Raw genomic sequence first — 21,463 nt, forward strand, 5'->3', positions numbered from 1 at the left:
TTTCCAACTGTTGCTGGAGAAGGCTATTGACAGTCCCTTGGACTGCAAGGAGCTCAAGCCAGTCCATCCTAAAGGAAATCAGTCCTGAATATTCATCTGAAACACTGATGTGAAGCTTAAGCTCCAGTACTTTGGCCACCTGCTGTGAAGAGCTGACTCATTTGAAAAGACCCTAATGTTGGGAAAGATTGAAGGCAGGAAGAGAAGGGGATGACAGAGGATGAGATGGTTGGATGGCATCACAGACACAATGGACATGAGTTTGAGTAAACTCTGGGAGTTGGTGATGGACAGGGAGGCCTGGCGTGCTGCAGTCCATGGGGTTGCAAAGAGTCGGACACGACTGAGCGACTGAACTGTACTCTTGACCACAGAGGACTGAAGGGATCGGGTGCAGTGTGGGCGGGAGTCGGTTGGTGGCTCTGCGGGTCCCCGCGGCCCCTGTGCGTCATGCAGAGGACGTTCGTAGGGACCATCAAAGCGCCCCGCACCTCCGAGGCTCCTCCGGAGGGCTCCTCTCCACGCTCAGGCAGCAGCTGGCGCAGGCCACGGGCAAGCAGGCACGGCACACCGTTGTGCGCGGGGTCCAGGACCGGCTCTCAGGCTCCGGGGCCCCAGCGAGCCAGCGGGCTCTGCAGGCTGCACCGCATCCGCGAGGTCCACGGGCGAGGCCCACTCCTACTGCGAGCTGCCTTGCCTTGCTCCTTTCTTGTTTTAGCAACATTTACTGTCTCCGTTCTCATATTAGATCATAAACTCTTTGAGGTTAGTAAGAAATATCACGCACTTTGACTTCACCTGTTGATTGCTAGTACTAAACGACTGGGGTTTCCCTGATGGCTCAGTTGGTAAAGAATCCGCCTGCAATGCAGGAGACCCTGGTTCTTCCAGTCCATTATTTCCATGAAGGTGGCAACTTTGGCTACTGAGGTCACCAGTGTTCCCCCAAGACCTTGCCGGATCACTGCAACATGATAGAAGCAACTTAAAAAAAAAAGTTAGGTGAATATACTGTCCTGCCTAACACAACTGATAAAATATGAGCGCTCTAATTCTCATGCGAGCACTCTAGTTAAGCTGAGGACCTTTCCCTTACTGTACCCTGAAAAATATCTTAAATACAATCAATATCTTTAAGTGATTACATCCCATAAAAGAATAAACCCCCCAAAACTGTTTAATTCAGAAAAACATGGAATACAGGCTGATTAAAACACTAACTTTATTTCTAACTTTTCGACCAATATCATTTGAAGAAAGAACAAAAATAAAAACAAGGTACTATTGTAACACATCAAGAAATGACTTTATCCAAATGGAAGATATACTTAACATCAATTCATATATTAGTAACTTACACACTTATTATCAAATATGACATAAAACCACAAAACACTCTCTCGAGATTTCAACCAAACTTCTGGTTTACCATATGTATCACTTCCATGACTACCAACCACACATATAAAGAGACTAGGAGATATTTTATTGAAGATGATTTTCCAGAAAGTTTACACAATTAATAAGGCAAAGTATGTTAAATAAGGCATAGGCAACAAGGGGGCCCTGAATTTATTCTGGAAAGGCTGCCTAAGGCACTACCAAAGTAGACAGCTGTATATCCCTGATCTGACTTTAAATTTTTCTGATCTTAAAATTTTCAATTCCAAGTACAAGGTGACATGACCATGCTAATTGCTATTCTCTCAGTACAGGCAGATGTGAGAAATATTACATCCACCCAAGGTACAGTCACCCTCATATATGTTTGTAATATATCTGTTTGTATGAGATGTGAAAGTCAACTTGGCTATTTTTTTCTTTAAATGCATTTTAAGGACTTTAATGGCACTTGAATGAATGGTAGCACAATAGGGAAAAGGACTATTTTAATATAAAACAATACTAAATCAGCATGTGATGACATAAAATGTTGAAGCTATAAGAATTTTATAAATGATAATTTAGAAATTATAAATGCTTTTATTCAAAACTGCAAAAAGGTATCAATTCCCCCAATCTACTGGAATCACAGGTCTTATGAATAATAGCACTTACTGATGAAGCAAATCAAGAATGCATAATATAAAATTAATTTTCAAAAGGGAACAATTCTGGTTAAAATCAGAATATAAAATTATGAAGACCAAATCAATGACAGTGGTGACAGAACGCTGATTTGGCCGATGAAAGCAATGAATGCTTATGACCAGCGGTCCCCAGGTACCCTGTGCAGACGACCATGGTGCACCAGGATCGGGTTCAGGAGACTGAGGAGGGGGCCCAGTGAGCCCTGGACCCCTGGACCCCGCCCCAGCTTCAAACGAGAACCTCTACTTCCATCTTCCAATACACTGAGGTCACGTGCAAATGTTTCCTTTAAAGGCCACCTATGTTTAAAAAAGAAAATTCTGAAAATCAAAGCACTATATACATGCTGTTCCCCAGCACACAAAAAGAACTGAAAGTAGGACATCTTAGACAACAAAGGCTGCAAACTCCTGGAGGAATCAGCAGTTTATTCCTCTCCTGACTGACGTCAAGATGGCTTGTCATCTAATGAGTCATACTATAGGGTAACAGACGACTAGTTAAGTACCTTCAGGTTAACAACGCAGGTCCAGAGGCCAGCTAGCTAAGTGGGAAGGCGTCAACTGCTCGCCTGGGGCGGGCACCCGCGATGGCCAGCAGACCCCCTCTCCCTGACCTGGGCAACGAGCGGCTTCCGAGAAGCCAAAAGCTGTTCATGGCTGAGCGCTCGCTTCCTTCAAACATTTCAGGGAACACAAGACCCACGCGGTGGTGCATTTTCAGTGAGACCGGAAGGCAGGTCGGCACAGGGCGCATCCACTTACGGATCCGTGACCGACATGCCGTCCTCAGTATCCAGATGTCCAAGATGACCGGCCAGCATATGGACATGCATAGTACTTGGCACACAGGTCCTCAGTAAAACCTTAATCTACTCTGAAAAGGTAATGTTTGCTAAGTATTCTAAAGTGTAAACATCAGGAAAAAAAAAATACTAAAAAAAAAGCATGTTAAGTCCACTCTATCCTATGCAGCAGTTGGATTTTTTTTTAAGTTATAATAGGTTTCTGCTTAATACCATACATTCTGGGCTTAGGAAGCAGCATGTCATTAAAATGTAAAATAGGATTTTGATTAATAACCATTATCATGAGTTTTAAAAAATCAGAGTAAAAATGCCTTTAACTTTAAAACTTAAAAAAAAAGAGAAAATATCTAAATGAATCTATACAAATGGAGAAATCAATGTATGCTTCCTTTGCAAGGAAAATATAAAGCTTGCCTCTTTTAATAAGTAAAGTCTTTCATTAACTAACAGAAAGTGGAATTCCGAATTTTCCCTTACATGTTTGGTCCTTATAGCTTTCCTGGACAAACCCAGTCCTACCCATTTTCACAAACTCCAGCTGAAATCATCTAATAATGCTGAGTCTAGGACAAGCTAGCATTAACGCACATACAGAATCCCGAGTGTCACAATCAATCAATGAAAAGGTCAAATCCAACCATGTTTAGAGTATTAAACAATTTATATGAAAGACCTAGGCAGGCAAATAAAATGGCTTACAGGAAGTTCCTTTTACTTGTGATTCTACATTTTTAAGAACTGAATATGTATGTGCCTTCCTTTCTAATTTGGGACTTCTCATGAAGTCTTAACGAGGATGCATTCTGTTTTGAACTGTGCATGTCTAAGTTGCAGCAAAACTCACACACAGGTGAAGGTAGTTTCATCCCACGGAAAAGCATAAAATATAGTTCTAGATACAAATTCAGTATCATCTAATTTAAGAAACTCATCATCTGGTGTGGACATCGGCTTATAAAACATTTATCACCTAGAGCAGAGCATAGCAACCTGTACATCACATCGTTCCAACAATTTCCCGTTCTTTCCATGGACAAACATTCAGAAACAGCATTTTCATCATATGAAAGCAAACAACAAGAACCTTTGCTTTTCTCACACCGGTTTCTAATCCAAATAGCCTCACCGCAATTACTGTAAATCACTAGCAATCACTGAGTTGATTGGGCAAAGACTAAGTTAGCACTTTCCTCCAAAAAACGTATAAAAAGAATGCTTTAAATAGACATACTCCATAGAGAACTAGGTTTGCATCGTAAATGGTGGGGTTTGCGAGAAGGGTGTAAGATGACAGATTCACGATTTGGGATGGAGAGAAATCTGTTGCTCCACACAGCACAAAGGAATCCTGCTCCGACAGCCAGAGCGCCTCTCATTTCGTAGCCGGGTTCTTGGGAGGAAGGAGTTTGTATGTGTTGAAGTAGCCCACCACCTGCTGGGGGACCTCCGCCAAGACGCTTTGAGCAAGTGCTTCTTTTGGAGCCTTGTGAACAGATAAAATCAAAGCAATTTTATTAGCAACCAAATTTTTAATTGGGATTTTGATAAAAGACTAGGAATTCCTCACCCACCAGGAAAAAGCAGTTAATTTCCAATTTCTAGGTTTGCATCTTGTCTCGAGAATAGTCCACAAAACATGCAATAAACCAATGTTACTGAGGAATGCCTTAGTATGCTCACATTTAACAAGTCTTTTCTTGGTGCCTGCATTTTGGCATTTAATGATGTTGGTTCTTTTGCTTTTCAACTTTTAAATGTGGGTCTTTCATTCTCTGGGTATTAATTTTTTTAACTTTTTATTCTGAAATAATTACAAATAGTGCAGAGAGGTCCCATGTACCCATTACCCAGTTTCCTCCAAAGGTAGCATCTTATATAACTATAGTACAATAACAAAACTAGGAAGCCAACATTGGTACGGTTCTCAGAACTTATTCAGATTTCACCGGTTTTACATGTACTCATTTGTGTATGTGTGTGTGTGTGTGTGCCTGTGTGTATACAGTTATATGTAATTTCATCATGGGGGTCTATCATAATAACATATGATGATAACATATCACCATAACACCATCATAATCAACATACAGAACAGTTTCACTATCACAAAGATCCCTAACATTGCCACCTTTTTTAATATACACCCACCTCATTCCCTTCCACCCATTCCCACTCATACATTGGCTGGTGGGAATGTAAAGCCATGACATAATTTTATATAATTATGTAAATGACATGGTTTACATTATATGACATTTTTGTCATATTCAGATTTCACCAGTCTGTGCGTACACAGTTATATTCATTTTATCATTAGGGTCTATCTGTATAACCACCAACACAATCAAGATACAGAGCAGCTTCACTATCACAAAGATCCCTGACATTGCCACCGTCTGCATACACACCCACCTCATTCCCCTCCACCCACTCCCATGCACACACTGGCTCGTGGGAGTGTAAAAGGACATAATTATGCCAGAAAAGTTTAGAAGTTTCTTCAATGACTAAAATGCAACAACCACGCAACTCAGCAACTGCATTTATGGGTATTTATCCCAGAAAAATAAAAACTTATGTTCACACAACAACCTGTGCATGAATGTTTATAGCATCTTTGTGGGTGACAGATGAGAACTGGAAACAACTGAAGTTGTCCTTTAATGGGTGAATGGTTAAGCTGGTATACCCATACCACAGAATACTACTCAGCAATAAAAAAGGAATATACTCAACAAGTGGGAAGACTCTTAAGAGAATTAAGCTGAGTGAAAAAAAAGCCAATGTCAAGGTTACACACTGTGTGATTTCATTTATATACCATTCCTGAAATGGCAAAAATATAGAAATGAGGCCAGAGTGGTGGTTGCCAGGGGTTAAGGAGGGAACGCGGGTGGCCGGGAAGTGGTGTGCCTGTAAAAGGGCTCCATGAGGAAGCCTGCCATGACGGACCTGGATTGTATCCATGTCAATACCCTGGTTGTGATTCTGGACCATAGTTTTACAAGATGTTACCATTAGAGTCGTCCGGGTAAAACAGTCTCCTCAGAGATTTTTCATCAAATCAAATTCTAGTTTGGTAAATCCATCATAAACTTACAAAGTTTTTCTCTTGTTACATACGTAAAGATAAAATATAGTTTAAAACAGCAGTCACAACAACATCGTTTTAAATAATTTATCATATGGACTATAGAGGCACACAAGGATACAACCTGAAAAAAAACCCTGCCAAATCGAATCAAGGTTTTTCAAATGGAAAATTCATGCACTCTACTAGCTCAGTGTTGAAAAATCTGCAGGAGACCCAGGTTTGATCCCTGGGTCAGGAAGATCCCCTAGAGGAGGAAAAGGCAACCCACTCCAGTATTCTTGCCTGGAGAATCCCCTGGACAGAGGAGCCTGGTGGGCTGCAGACCATGGGGCTGCCAGGAGTGGGACATAACTCAGCATATATGCATGGCAACTCCCGACATCTGCCCTAACTGCCGGGCCATGGACGGGCAGAGGTCTCTGTTCAAACGCCTGGGAGCGCGTGAGGAGCAGGGAGGCGTGGTACTCACGTTCTGGAACTGCCTGAAAGGCACAAACTGGACAATGTCCCTGACGGCTACTTCGCCCGACGGGGAGCGGAGGCTTCCGCCATCACCATCTAGAAACTCCATGGCGCCAAAGTCCGCGCCTCCAACGCCGACAATGATGATGGACATGGGCAGCTTGGCAGCGTTAACAATAGCCTGTCTGGTCTCATCGAGGTCTGTGATCACGCCGTCAGTAATGATCAGGAGCACAAAATATTGCTGCCAAAAAAAGACAATGATGTCCGCTGAGCGAGCTGAGCTCCCCGAGAATAAAAGCAACGGTTAATGCCATCTCCCGCGGAGGAGTCATTTCGTCGCTTATTTTCCTTGTCAGTCTCTACCCGGGATACATCTACATGAAATCTTCTAAGATTCTCTGATGACAAGGAAATTAACTGATACGAAAACTGTAGCTTAATTAAAAGTTCAACAGACCACAGAAGAAGGCTGGCAAAAATACACAGAAGCAAAGATGAAACTTTCAGTTAGCATGGAAACATTTTGATTTAACTGAAGGATCGGATGTGTCAAAGTACCTGTCAAGGGAGCGACTGGCAACAACTACATTCATAAAAGATCCCATATGGAAGTAGAATTGTTCATCAAGCTAAAATACGCTTTTGAATAAATGCATATGGTTCAGGGAGGGGCAGAAGGGAATCTTTCTCTCAATCCTGCCATCTCTGCTAATCATTTTAGAGTGTAAAACGTGACATGACGTTGTGACTCTATCTTTTGGGTCATTTACATCTAGAATGGAAAGAAGAATTATAATAGTAGCTATCATGTGCTGAGTGTTTATGGTTTATCTCCTCACACTTTTTTTAGTAACTGTATGAGGCAGTTATCCCTGCCTTAGGAAGATTCTGAAGCTGAATGAGGTTCGTTCTCCAGGGTCCAACAGGCATTTTGCAACAGCGCCTGAAATTGTAAGTCTCCTCAAGCCTTAACTTGCTAAGTCTACTTAAAAATAAGTTTTTTTCAGAACCTACCCAGGAAAATTATTTCAAAAGATAGAGAACAAACTCATTAAGTATAAAGGTTGTTTTGCTGTTCTCTTGTTTTTAACGATCACTGATTTGACAACAGATGTTACTCCCAAACCAAGGATGACACATCATTGCTTTGTGTGTTAAGACGCTGTCCTCGCGTCTTAACAGACCAAATAAACAGGAAAGTGGTACTGGGAGCAACTACCAGTCTACATTCTCCCTGCCCCCTGGCGACAGGGCACTCACAGAAGCTGTCCGTTGCTGTGTGGCTGCAGCAGCAAATCTGGCCACGTGATTTATGATTGGAGAAAAATTAGTCGGTCCATAGAGTCTTATCTGAGGAAGGCAGGCCCGATATGCCTCTATAATGCCCTGGACTCCTAGATAAAAAAAAAAAAAAAAGCAGGATTAAAAACTCTCAAGCACAATTTAATTGTCTACTATTCACCATAGTGGCTGGTTTAATTTATATACTAACATATAGTGCTTTAAAGAGTCAAAAGTTCCATATTTAGGAGTTCTCTAAGGTATATATTACGAAGCTCCATAGCGATGCTCCATCACACAGAAAAAAAAAAACAACCTATAAACTTTACTCTGCCCCAGTAGAAGGCATTTGTTTTCACCTCAGCCAAATTATTCATTAGTCTACAGTAGGGCTGTTATACTGTTTAATTTTGATATGTTTTGAGAATGAGGCTCTGATGGAAAAAGAACCATGCAAAAGATGCTGCAACATAGAACCGACGACAAGGTAGAAAAAGTAACTGATAAAAATGGAAAACATCTGCAGATGTGACCAGAGGTTCTACAAAAATGTCAGAGAGCTATAAACTTAATGTCAGTTCTAGCCCAGGGTTTATTCGATAACTTACAGATTAAGCATGGTCTAGCAGACTGTATTACTTGCAAGTATTCACTTCCAGGTTGTTTACCACATTTTGCTGCAGAAACACTCACGCGTGTGTTTGTGGGCTGCAGGTCAGGCCTGCTGCGTGGCTCCGCCCAGTGCAAGTGAAGGGACTCGACAGCCAAGTCTAAGCAGATGTTTCAAGAATCGCTGCCGGTTTTTGCAGCTCTCTTGCTTTTCCCGCCTGCTATGGGGACAGCGTATTCCAGACTGCCTGAGACCCAGAATGAGTAGGAACAGGGGAGTGCAACAGTCTAGCCAAGAGTCGAGTGATTTGTCAAGTGAGGGAGACATAAATCATTGTCATTACAAATTAGTGAGACTTCGAGCCTGCTGATTACCGCAGCGCAGCCTATCAAAAGCTGAGCAGCATTCCTGATTAAGGCCCTGCTGATGAATCTGCCCTTAATACACAGCAGAGTGTCTGGAATGCAGCTAAGAGGCTAGAAAGCCTATAGAAATTCCCCCACAGTCCTTTGCTGACAGTATCAAGAAAATCTTAAAAGACTTTTTAATGTCAACCAAAACAGGTGTCCTGCTTTAAAAATGTCCCATAGAACACAGATTAATAAGGAGGAGCAGTGTATATTTGGTTTAAAAGCTTAATAAGATCAACACTGTCCACTTAGAATTTGAGTGCCGATAAACTCCTTAGGCACTTTGAATTTAGGAATAAGTGTCATATGAACCGCCTTTGAGAATGTAACTAATTCATACACAGAGATGATTTTACATGCATAAGGTGAGGCTGTAACTAGTGGTTAGTCAGTCCAGTAGTAACAAAAATAATATTAATATAAGCCAGCAGCAGGGTCTTTTTGTAATGATATATGCTATAGAAAAATTGAACCCACAACCAAAGCAACAGTAATACTTTCTCCCATTTCTATCATCTAGCCTGCTTTTCAATCTGAAGGTATAAAAAGCTGTTAAATGTTTTCACAAAAATAGCAACAGCCTTCAGTTCCTCAACTAAAACTGAATTATGCTAGTATCTTTCCACTGCATTAAAGGAACAACTGAGACATGTTTTTTTATGGGCAACTAAGTTCAATGACTAATTAAGAGAAGAGGATTAAACTTCCTTGTCTTAAAATAAAATTGTATTTTTTCCGTGTGAAAAATTTCCTTTGTCTGAAACCTAAATGATTCTTTCCTTTGTCCAGACTAAACCGAAAGCAGAAAAGCTGCACTTGGTGGCAGCCCTAGACGCGCTCTTATTACCCACAGAGCGAATGAACATCTCAAACGAATCATCCTGTGATCTGTCATCCATATTTACTTGCGAAACATAAAATCTAATTACAACAAATTCTAAAAACTGTTCCAATTTCATCATAAGCATGAAGCACATTTTTTGAAAAGAAAAAGTTACTGAAAAAAAAAAAAAAGAAAGAATGGCTACTTATTGTGGGTATGAAGTGCCCATTCTATGGGCTGACTTTTCACTCTTTTGACAATGTCCTTTGATTTACAAAAGTTTTAAATTTTAATTAGTCTAACGTATCTGTTTTTTCTTTTGTTGCCTGTGCTTTTGGTATCATATCCAATAAATCATTGCCAAATCCAAAAAAATAGAAAAATATTCCCATTTTCATATGGCTAGGGATAAGTCACTGGAGAAGGCAATGGCACCCCAATCCAGTGCTCTTGCCTGGAAAATCCCATGGATGGAGGAGCCTGGTGGGCTGCAGTCCACGGGGTCGCTATGAGTCGGACACGACTGAGCGACTTCACTTTCATTTTTCACTCTCACGAATTGGAGGAGGAAATGGCAACCCACTCCAGTGTTCTTGCCTGGAGAATCCCAGGGACGGGGGAGCCTGGTGGGCTGCCGTCTACAGGGTCGCACAGAGTCAGACACGACTGAGGCGACTTAGCAGCAGCAGCAGAACGGATGGGTCACACCCACAGCCACTGAACGCGCAAAAAGGCACCCTGAATCAGTATGAGAAAAGAATTTTGCCAAAAAAGGAGAAAATCCTAATACAAATTACTCCCAACAAAATATTCATGCTCTTCTACTTTATGTATATCATTTAAGAAGAGGAGGAAAAAAAAAAAAAAAAAGAAGAGGAGGGAAGGGCATCCTCTTCTATTAGAAATCTATACATTTTCTAACTGTTAAAAGGACCCTTTGCAGAAAATTAGCTTAGCGTCTACAATTTTATGCCTCTGCCCCTACCTCTTTCCCTCCTCCAAACTGTTCAGTTTTATATTAATTTTGTGGGAGATTTGGCATTGGTCAATATGATAAAAAGGAAGAGACACTGGGATATTTGAGAGATAAACAGAAAAGTAGAATGACAGAAATATTTGTGCCTGTTTTCTACACAAAGGAAAGCTACTCCTGGAGCTTAATTCTGTGTTTCTTTAGCCTATTTCCACCTCCTTATAGAAACTGTGTAACAAATAATTAGATGCTAGATACTTTCTTCACAGAAAGTTAACTGTTAATCTGAGAAAAACATTAAATGATTCATTTTATTGAAGGTTTATTTTTAAATCAACTTATATGTGAAAATAAAATGATTACCCTTATTGATCTATCATCAAGATTGAGAAATCTTTTGTTCTATTAGACCTCTTAAGGTAGAAGAATTTAGCCTGCAGTCTTCATCATTATCATAGTGATTTGCCTTCTTAACATACTAACCACCAACTTGGTGTAAAATTCTACTTTACATAATAGGAAATTCAACATGTCACAAAGAGAAACCTAGAAAGGAAATCTGAGGAGCTTTCAATCATAGAGAAAAAACAACTGACAAAGACTTAGTAAGGCTTTCAGTTTAAAAATTCATGTTGATTTTTAACTTACCATTACAGTAGGGATTGGATGGATTAAAGTTTATTGGAAATTCATGAGAAACCTGTCAAAAGATGAAAGAAGGACTGATGAGGCTTATTTTGCTTTCCTAGGAGGCAAACCTTCACAATCAGAGTTCTTCCTACCTGCCACTGAGGTGGGACCTGTGCTCCAAAGCCAAAAGCTGGAAACATCTTATCACTAAAATGAAAATTTGAAAAAAGCAAAAGGTCATTTTTATCTTTACTCATAATAAAATAATATGAGCTTACTTTTAAAACTTTCAAAATCTTAGAAAAATATAAAACTAAAACAAAGACTAGAACTAATGTTAATATTTGGAAACTCTCATCCTAAATATTTTTCTGTGCATTGAAGGAATTTAAAGTCTCTCTATATGTATTTATTAAGATGGACATTATGGCTCAGGCAGTAAAGAATCTGCCTGCAATGCAGGAGACCTGGGTTCCATCCCTGGGTTGGGAAGATCCTCTAGAGGAGGAAATGGCAATCCACTCCAGAATTCTTGCCTGGAAAATTCAATGGGCAGAGAAGCCTGGTGGGCCACCACCCATGGGGTGGCAAAGAGTCAGACACAACTGAGCAACTAACACTTAACACACTTCTACTTATATACCGCTTATCATTTCACTAAATGAATGTGTAAATAAATTAATAAAGCTTTAAAAAGCACAAGTTTTTCATTTGTCTACAAAAAATACTCATTTGGCAGCAAAATGTGACCTCAACTGACAAGAGGTTATTTATAGCCTTTATTTATATCACTTAATATGAATAAGATATCATATGTTTGGCCACAGAAATATGGTACAAATGCCACACATCATAAAACTCTCCATTTCTGCAGCAAAATGTATGAATATTTGGCCCAGGGGCTTAGAGATAATTTGGACAGAATATACAACATCATGAGAGTGGCTGCCAAGTGATCCACTGTACGGAGATTCTCCCCCAACAGACAGATACCCAAAGGCTTGCCATTACACAACCCTGTAATGACGATACTAACCTTTCTACTAGCGGTATTCTTTCTTATATTATATTAATACTCAATGGTTCTTTTTGCACTGAGGATAGAACCTATGTCATAGATGTCACAATATTTTTCCCAGTTGATAGTCTGCCTTTAACTTTACAAGAGCTTCCCTTTTCTAGTTATTAACATTAATGACTGTGAACACCCAAAGATTCTTTCATTGTTGCCTTCTCTGTCTTGCTTAAAGGCTGTCCTCACTGCAAGATTATAGACAATTCACATGTATGTTCTCTTAGAACTTCCAAGCCTTGATCTTGATATTAAATGTGTAATTCATCGGGAGTAGGATGTGAAGCAGAAACTGCTTCACGTGGATCCACCAGCAGCCATCTCTCCCCCTTTAAGCCTGGATCCCCTGGGCCCCTGGCGACCACATTCGCTCGACCCCAGCCTCCCCGGGCTGGCAGTGGTCAGGGGGCTCTGGCCGGATGTGTGAGTGGAGGGGTTTGCAGCCACTTCTGAGTCGCACCCTCAGGGGGAAGCACACGCATCCTCAGTCCCTCTGTCCTCCCACTGGCTGGAGAGGACGAGAACGCGGGCCCAGGGTGGAAGCCCTGAGAGGTAGCACGGCCCTCCCGGCCCTGAACTGCTTATTGCTAGACGTGCAACAGGAATGAGGTACAGATCTCTATTCTGTCAAAATCACGTTGTGCTGGGGTGTCTATTTCAGCAGGTCTGTCCACAGTCTGTACAGAAGTATCCTAACATATACGAGCACCAGTCAGGGGTTCAAATCCAGTTCAGATCCAGCACGGTTTGACAGTTGTTACAACCCCATCCCCTCAAAATGCCATCTCTATCAAGTACTTAAATTCACCGACATTCTGGGTCTGTTGGAAGACTGCGTGTTTCTACTGGTCATGTACTAGTTCCACACTCTAATGTGTACTTAATTTGTACACGTGAAACACACATAATGTTGTTGTGCTGAGCATAGTCGCTCAGTCGTGTCCGAGTCTTCACGACCCCACGGGCTCCTGTAGCCCGCCAGGCTCTCTGTCCAGGGGGTTCTCCAGGCCAGCACGCTGGAGTGGGTAGCCGTTCCCTTCTCCAGGGAGCTCCCCAACCCAGGGATGGAACGCAGGTCTCCCGCTTTGCAGGCGGATTCTTCACTGTCTGAGCCACCAGGGAAGCCCAGAGTGAAAGTGTTAGTCACTCAGCCCTGTCTGACTCAGTGATCCCACAGACTGCAGCCGCCAGGCTCCTCTGTCCATGGACTCTCCAGCCAAGAACACTGGAGTGGGATGCCATGCCTTTCTCCAGGGGATCTTCCCGACTCAGGGATCGAACTTGGGTCTCCCGCACTGTGGGCAGATTCTTTACCGTTTGAGCCACTAGGGAAATAAGTTATATATGTATACATATCAAGTTTTAATATGTGCAAGCACAAATTTCCCTTTTTTTTTTTCCCTGAAAGACTTGGCTATTGTGATTCATTTTACCCTCTAGAAAATTATAAGAATTATTTTGTCAAGGTTCCATTGAAATTTTGGTTAAAACTGACTAATCCCAGAGAGAAATGTTATATTTTCATTATTGTGACATCTGCCTATCTAGAATTGTGGCATATCTTTCCTTCTTTGTCCCTGGGTATAATTCTGTAGTTTTTAACTAAATATCATAGATCTTTTACTAAATTTATTCTCACTTTTATTGCATTATGAACTGTGATCTATTATCTACTACAATTTCTTCAATTGGTTTTTGCTGGTTCATGAAAAATTGTTGATTTTTAACTTTATGTTTGTATGTAACTGCCTTTTGAACTTTCACTGCTTTCCAACATTTTTCACTTGATTCTCTCAGATTTGAATTCATTCCTCATTTACGTGTGGCGCTGTCTTGGCTGGTGCCTTTGTGAGAAGAGCTCTTTGACCAGTTCTTGGTCTGATGAGGTTCTCTGCTTCTTTGAGCCAAGTTTGGTAATTTGTAGCTGTCTGAAAGAATCATCCTTCAATCTAGGTTTTTTCACTGAAATAGTATAATATTTTACCAAACATTAACATACAATGTTTAACGATTTTTTTCTGAATTGATGCTTATGATCTTTGCCTCATTACTAATATTCTACATGTTTTTCTCTTTTTCTTGGGGATCGGGGTCACCAAAGGTTTTCCTAAATTTTGTTGAACTTGCAAAGAATCATCTCTTCATTGAATGTGTTAACTTGGTGTGTGCAAGTCATTACTTTGTATGTTTGGAGGAAGCAGAACATAGCAGAGTGGTGAGGACACGTCTCCGGAGCCGGACAGCCCGGGTGCAGTTCTGTGTCCGCCGTTACCAGCGGAGGGACCCTGGCCACGTGACTTTAGCCTTCCTGCCTCAGGCTTCTCATCTGTAACAGGAAGATAATGACACCACCTATCTCACAACCAAGCATGAGGATTAGGTGAATATCATACAGAAAGGATCTAAAAGTTTCCCTGACATAGAATAGCCAACATGTATATGGAATCTCCTACTATTACTGTATCTATATTTTTCTTTCTATCCTTGAATTTTATTTTGTTGAAAAGCTAGTTCATTTATATTCAATTCTATTTTAAAAATAAAAGTGTCAGAAATCTTCCTTTATAAAGCTGAGACTGCCTGGGTACCTCAGTTGGTAGAGTATCAGGCTCTTAATTGGAGGGCTTAGGTTCAAGTCCCTGGAGATGCTTTAAAAACAAAAAAAGAAATAAAGGGAGTTCCCTTGTGGTCCAGTGATTAGGACTTGATGCTTTCAGTGCTGTGGGCTGGGGAACTAAGCTGTTACAGATCATAAACAGTCTTCTCACTACCCTTTATTTCTAGACAGTCTGTTATTACACTTTGATTTCCTCTTTGATCTAAGAACTACTTAAAGAGTTTTTTTTAATTTTCATGTGGCAAACTTTTTTTAGTTAACTTTTTGTTTTAACTTCCAGGAAGCAGTCTTAAACCTAACCCTGTAAATTTACTACTTTTTTTATCTAAGTCCCATTACAGTTGTGTTACTTTGAAATTTTTATCATATTTCTAGCTATTTTCAATGGAAATACATTGATACTCTATTACTATGTCCATGTTTGTATTTTCATTTTATGTTATATAACAAAGTGTCTATAAAGTCATTTTTAAATTACATTTAATGAGTTTTGCCTTAAATTCTATTAAACTGGTACTGGAACTGCTATCCTTGCTTAGATTTTGTTTAAGAATTTCATTTAGATGTCATAACAAAGTAATAAAAAACTCCATCAATAGGTAAGAGCTTTCATCATAAAATAATTGACAAAAACAAGTGAAAATGTATACTGTACCCTAACAGATACAGAACAAAAAATTAATAACGTCAATTTTTTCTATTGTTTAGTATACCTTCAGAAGGACCTATTTTAATCTATTCAAAATCTACCCATTGAGAATTGATTCAAAATATTTCATAGCAACTATATCAAGTTATCCTGTAGCACTTGTTGAAAATAAGAAACTAATCTGACAATGACTGCCAAGAAAATAGACATATTAAAATATAGTGTCTGTGAGTGTTTACAAAAGGTGTCTTCTGGACTTCAATCACAGAAATAACTTATCCCTAATGAGTATGCCCCAATAAAACCAGATCAAAGAAACAAAAGCCTTGCTAACAGTCAGCTGTTAAAGAAGGATGCTACACATAATACGTTATAACTAATCACAGCCAGAGATTAGAGGTCAAAGGTAAACAATGACTGTTCACAAAGGGAAAAATAGAAAAGATACGACAAGAGAAATTTTAAGGAGAAAGCTACTTCTCCCTGGCACCGTTATCCTGTCAACTACATCAGAGAACCAGCAAATGATACAGACACTGCCGTTTCTGGGGAGTTATGTACTGGAGTCATACTCACGCGTCATAGTCTTGAATAACCAGTCCCACAGACCAGATTGCAGTCAAATACTCATTTACACCACTGGGGCTGATGTAATGAAGGGAGTTGGGAGAACTTGGATCACCATTGGAGCCAGTGAAGTCCACTCCCACCTGCCAAATGACAATTGCGGTCCTTACTAAGGGGAGGGCAGGGACATCCTTGTTTGATGTCCAGGAAAACACAAACACTGAAGGTTGATTCAGAAACACTCACCCCCAAGCCTGCTACTCTGATCTGCTAACAAGTCCCGGAGCCGACAGGTACTTTCATGACAATTAATTACAGCTTCGGCTTGAAGCGACCTGCTATTCCTAATTTTCTAGATGTCTTAAATCATAGATTATTATATCCATGACTTTAGACATAGCAGGTTTTTTGGTACATTTGATTAGTGCTTTTTATTATTCAAATTACTGTATAATCACTGATTTATACACACGTGCTTTTTTTGTTGTGGAAAAGGTATTACTGACAAAGTCAAAAGCTTCCAGATGAACCTAGACAAACTCTCTACAGAGACCATATTCAACAGATAGTGTAAATTTCATCACAAAGTCAGTTTGGCAGTAAAAGAAAGAACACTGCAAAATAGAGGGGAAAAGCCACACATTACAGTCTCCTGTGAAAAATCCAGTGTGTTACTCACAGTAAAATTCAGCTGGCAACCTCCCATGATATAGTCAAGGAATGTACATTCCACTGTAATCTAAAAATAAATAGTAAACAAAATTAAAATTTTCCTACTTTTTTAAGAGAAGCAAAGAGCTTCCTGGCATACATTTTTAATCATTTATAAACTGAACAGCACAAGATATAAACACATAGAACCCACCCCTACATTTGAATTTAAAGCAACCTATCCCTACATGTCATGAATCTGTAAGATTCAAGATAATTATAGCATGTTAAGATTAGAATATCAATAGCCAAAGATGAAATACACTGGTTTTAGATATAGCTTTTAAATTTTAAAGCATTTGGTAAACTGTGGCTGAGTTTTTTCTGTTGCCAGTAGCAAACTGCTTTTCCATTTATGGAGAATTCATGCCTTTCAAGCATTTTAAATATGACAATATTTATAAATGTGTGGTTTGGAGGAATTGTTTAAATTCTTTTTCCTAATTTCCTTTCTCTTCAGAATAGATTCTTTCAATAAGTAATTTGTAGTAATGACTGTGTTGACTTCAATTTTGGAGTGTAGTAGCTATGTTAAAGATTAACTATTTGGTCTTATTGAAGCCAACACAGAACTTGCTGCTGTGTTTTTTCTTCAATGATAAATAAAACACTTACAGAAAAAAAAAAAAAAGAGAAATACACTGGTTTTAAGAAACTAGTAATGAATTTAATATGTTGAGACTTTAATAAGTTTAAAAACAAAAACAAAAGCAAAAACTCCCAATCGTTTAAGAAATCCCTTGGGTTTTTTCCCTTCGCTCACAACATCTCATCTTGAAATTATAACCAGGATTGATGCATTGAGTCAAGTCATTTCCACTGATGCACCAGAAAAATACCAATGGTGCCTTGTATTTCCTAAGATAATGAAAAACTTTAAAATTCTTTGTCCTTTGCTAAAAAGCTGTCAAACCTTGGAAGCAAAGTTACTTGAAAGATTTCTCTACTATTTCCTGTTCTCTAAAGGTGCTGAGATGCTCATGTAATTTTCAACTGTTCAAAGTGCTTGTGTGATATATACCATATTGATAGAAAAACTTAAAATGTGATCTCATTACACTACAAGCTGTCAAGAGCAACTGACCTCACACTGCTTCACAGTGATAACCCCTGAATTCTTGTAGCTTTTCTTCTTTTGCCTCTTTTTTTCATTTATGCATTCGAATTCAACCTGTAAGAAGAAAAGACAAAATGTTCATTATTATTAGTGATATTAGAAATGCCCAGGTAAATTTAAGTGAATGACTTTTTTCTCTTGGAATCAAACCATTTACTGATACAGGTCTGTTACAAAATACAAATCTGAAACAATTGCACACTATGTTATATATATGAAATATTTATCAGTCACATTTCCAAAAAGTACTTCTAAAATTTTGTACGTTTTAAAATAGTTTCTAAGTATAAATGTTTCCCTTGTAGATCATTTCCTTATAAACGCTCCAAGTAATCATCTTTTTTCTTTATAACAAAAGAAATAAAATATTATTTTTAGCTGTCACCCAAAGTACAAAAACACACTGCTTAGGAAAAAAAAAAAAACAACCATCAGAAAACAGAAATATATGAAGCCCATCTCTATGGTAAAATACGCAGCAAACATCATCCCTTTCCACTGGGAATATGTATAGAAACAGATTATATCTTCCCACAAATAGATCATCTTCCCTTCCAACTCCTACCCACTAGGCCTCTGGAAGGCTTGGCTCAGGTCATCCTTCTCCATAGCATCAACTCCTTTTCTAGTCTTCTCTGATTGCCATCTCTCTCATTAAGCTTCCACAACTACATAAAACTTACATACTTGGCATTAATCTCAACTGTTTCATTTCATTAATTTTTTTCATAGCTAGGGTACAGTCACTTCCAAGTTATACCCTGAAATTCTCACTGTCTTGCCTAGTAATAAGAGACACTCAGTGAATACTGGATAAGTCGCCTCTTCTGGTCAATAGAAAGCAACTTACATACTTTAGCCAGAGGCATTACTAATTTTCTAAGAATCAAACATTTAAAAATACCTTTGAAACAATGATACAAAACAAAATAATGTTAAAAAAACTTTTTGATGGTTCAGGATCCTGCCAGAGTTTGTCATTATCATGCATATTAATTATTGAATATTAGAGATGCAGAAATGTCCTAAACAGAATTCTTACTTGTAAAAGTCTACATTACTTCATCTCATTTATCCACATTTTTACAGTATCCACCCAAGCAACAAGCACTGTTCTAGGCACTGAACACAGAGTTGATAAGATACAGTCTTGACTCCGAAGATCGAGTGGATAAACGTTGTCACTGCAACAGTATTAAAAGCCTCATTCTATCATGGGGGAGGGAAGGATCGAGTTAGCTGGATTTAGGAGAGTTTCACATGCTGTGATGGCATCTTCTCATCAGCTGCACCAAAGGAGTGAGTTCCTAGACCCCTAATGCTTTATTTTTACATCAATTATCTCATGCAATTCTTCCAACAACCTTGCAAGATAGGATTAATGTCCCCTTTTAGGAACTGAAGGGGCTTCCCTCACAGCTCAGCTGGTAAATCAGCTGCCTGCAGTGCAGGAGACCCGGGTTCGATTCCTGGGTCGGGAAGATCCCCTGGAGAAGGGAATGGCAACCCACTCCAGTATTTCTGCCTGGAGGGTCCCCTGGACAGAGGAGCCTGGCAGGCTACAGTTCACAGGGTCGCAAGAGTTGGACACGACTGAGCGACTAAGCCACCGCCACCTCCGTGCTCTGTAAAGTATCACGGGGTTAGTTTCTGGTTCATTCTCTTCCAAAAGCAGGTCATTTACTGGTTCTGCAAAATAACAACAAACTGAAACCAGCGAAACGACGATACACATCACTCCTCATATTTAGTTCTTTCAGGAAGCTTGCTTCATGTTAAATGCTCAGATGGTCACAATTTTCCATTATTTCTGCCCTTAAAAATAAATGAATATATATATATATATCTTTAAGCAGAATATTTACAGCTGAATTTTACTGTTGTTTTAATTTATACTGTTGATTCAATCTTTGCATTTAAACCATTAGGTGTGATTGGAAAAGCCCTTCTTACTTCACACAAGTACTTCTGCTACACAGGTTCCTGGGCTTTGTGACCAGGGCGTAAGGACAGGAGTGAGTGTGTGCGTGTTTGTATGCGTGTATGAGTATATGTTTGAGTGTACATGTATGAGTATATATGAGTGTATGCGTCTGACTCGTTGTGACCCCGTGGACTGTAGCCCTCCAGGCTCCTCTGTCCACGGAATTTTCCAGGCAAGGATACTGGAGTGGGTTGCCATTTCTTAGTCCAGGGGATCTTCCGACCTAGGAATCAAATCCACGTCTCCTGCATTGGAGGCAAATTCTTTACCACTGAGCCACCTGGGAAGCCTGCAGAGACAGGACTAGAGATCTCTCTACGACCTACTGAAAATTCTCGTCCCACTATGTTAGTTCAAAACTCATTTCTCCCAATTATTTAAATCAAAAAGCTATTAAGTTCTACTTATTCACTTAGTATTTAAGTTTTGATCTGAAACTATCTGTATCTTCTTTTGGGTCACTTCACTTACATAAGTTGGTAAAAAAGACCTTCCCACCTGACCATAATCTCTTTCCTTTTAAACTTCATGTTTGGATTTTCAAAAGCAAATGCTATATTCATGAGCATTCTTCAGGTCACAAGTAGGTAGTAAACATTTCAGATTATTCTAAATAAGCTAAAAAGAGAATTAACATTTCATTCAAACTAGAAAGGAAAGTAAGAGGGAGGCAGTTTATAAGTTTTATTTATAAAAAACACTCTGGAATAGTTTTTAGGTACTTTGCCATAGAGACAGGAAAGTTTCAGAAGCAATCTTAGAAATAGGTGGGGATGCTAACTAACAAACTGAAAGCAGTTAAGGCAAACAAATCATCCTAACAAAATTAGTCCATTAGACGGCAGCTTAATACTACATAATTTGAGGTAGTATAACTAAGCTTTTATCCTTCCTTTGGGCAAGGACAAGTCAGATAGGGACAGAAGGTAAAAACTAATTTCTAAAGTATCCAAAAGGAGAATAAATGTCCAAAATTCAAGCCTAAGTATTTGCCTCATGTAGATATTAATTATTGTGGCCAATGAAATGCCAAGATCTTTGAAACGAAGGCTTTTCAATCAAACCACATATATTTGTCCATAGCGAAAGGAAACCAAACCTCTAAACATAAACTCACCCCAAGTAAGAATTTTGCATCAGCTGACTACTTAAACAAAATCCACAGATTTCAGAATATTACATATTATAGAGTAAAAGCAAGGAAAGCTATTTGCTATTTCAAGAGAAAAAAATGAAGTAATATATACAGGGCCAAATATAAGGTATATACAAATAACAAAGGGGCAACTTACAGGTGAGTTTCTGGAGGCTTCTTTCAGTTTTGTCATTGTGGTTTGAAATGTTCCAATGAGATCATGTGACCCATCGTTGTCATAATCATAACACTCTACCTATAAGGAAGCATAATAGAAATATATAAAAATCAATATGATTTTGTTTAAAAGAATTGGTTGCAATAAATTGAACTTACCAAGAAGTGCACTTTTAATTAAAATAAGTGAAACTGTTTAATACACAGTCCTACTTGGAGAAGTAGGAACTAAGTGCCTAGAGGGATAAT

General features: G+C 39.2%; 1 protein-coding gene across 1 annotated transcript in view; it reads right to left on the reverse strand.

Moving 5' to 3' along the window:
- Positions 1–1,205: 1,205 nt before the first annotated feature.
- CPNE3 (copine 3) overlaps positions 1,206–21,463 on the reverse strand; it is a 46,993-nt gene continuing 26,735 nt past the window's right edge. Inside the window, exons 8-16 of the mRNA XM_061123825.1 lie at positions 21,195–21,293; positions 17,886–17,972; positions 16,770–16,829; positions 16,100–16,233; positions 11,338–11,392; positions 11,204–11,255; positions 7,719–7,852; positions 6,463–6,699; positions 1,206–4,382 (exon numbers count right to left, since the gene is read on the reverse strand). Of these exons, the coding sequence (XP_060979808.1) occupies positions 4,272–4,382; positions 6,463–6,699; positions 7,719–7,852; positions 11,204–11,255; positions 11,338–11,392; positions 16,100–16,233; positions 16,770–16,829; positions 17,886–17,972; positions 21,195–21,293 (969 nt within the window). The 3' untranslated portion in view covers positions 1,206–4,271. The remainder of the gene's footprint in view (positions 4,383–6,462; positions 6,700–7,718; positions 7,853–11,203; positions 11,256–11,337; positions 11,393–16,099; positions 16,234–16,769; positions 16,830–17,885; positions 17,973–21,194; positions 21,294–21,463) is intronic.

Source organism: Dama dama, chromosome 21 (genome assembly GCF_033118175.1).
Source record: "Dama dama isolate Ldn47 chromosome 21, ASM3311817v1, whole genome shotgun sequence".
Classification (NCBI taxonomy): Eukaryota; Metazoa; Chordata; class Mammalia; order Artiodactyla; family Cervidae; genus Dama; species Dama dama.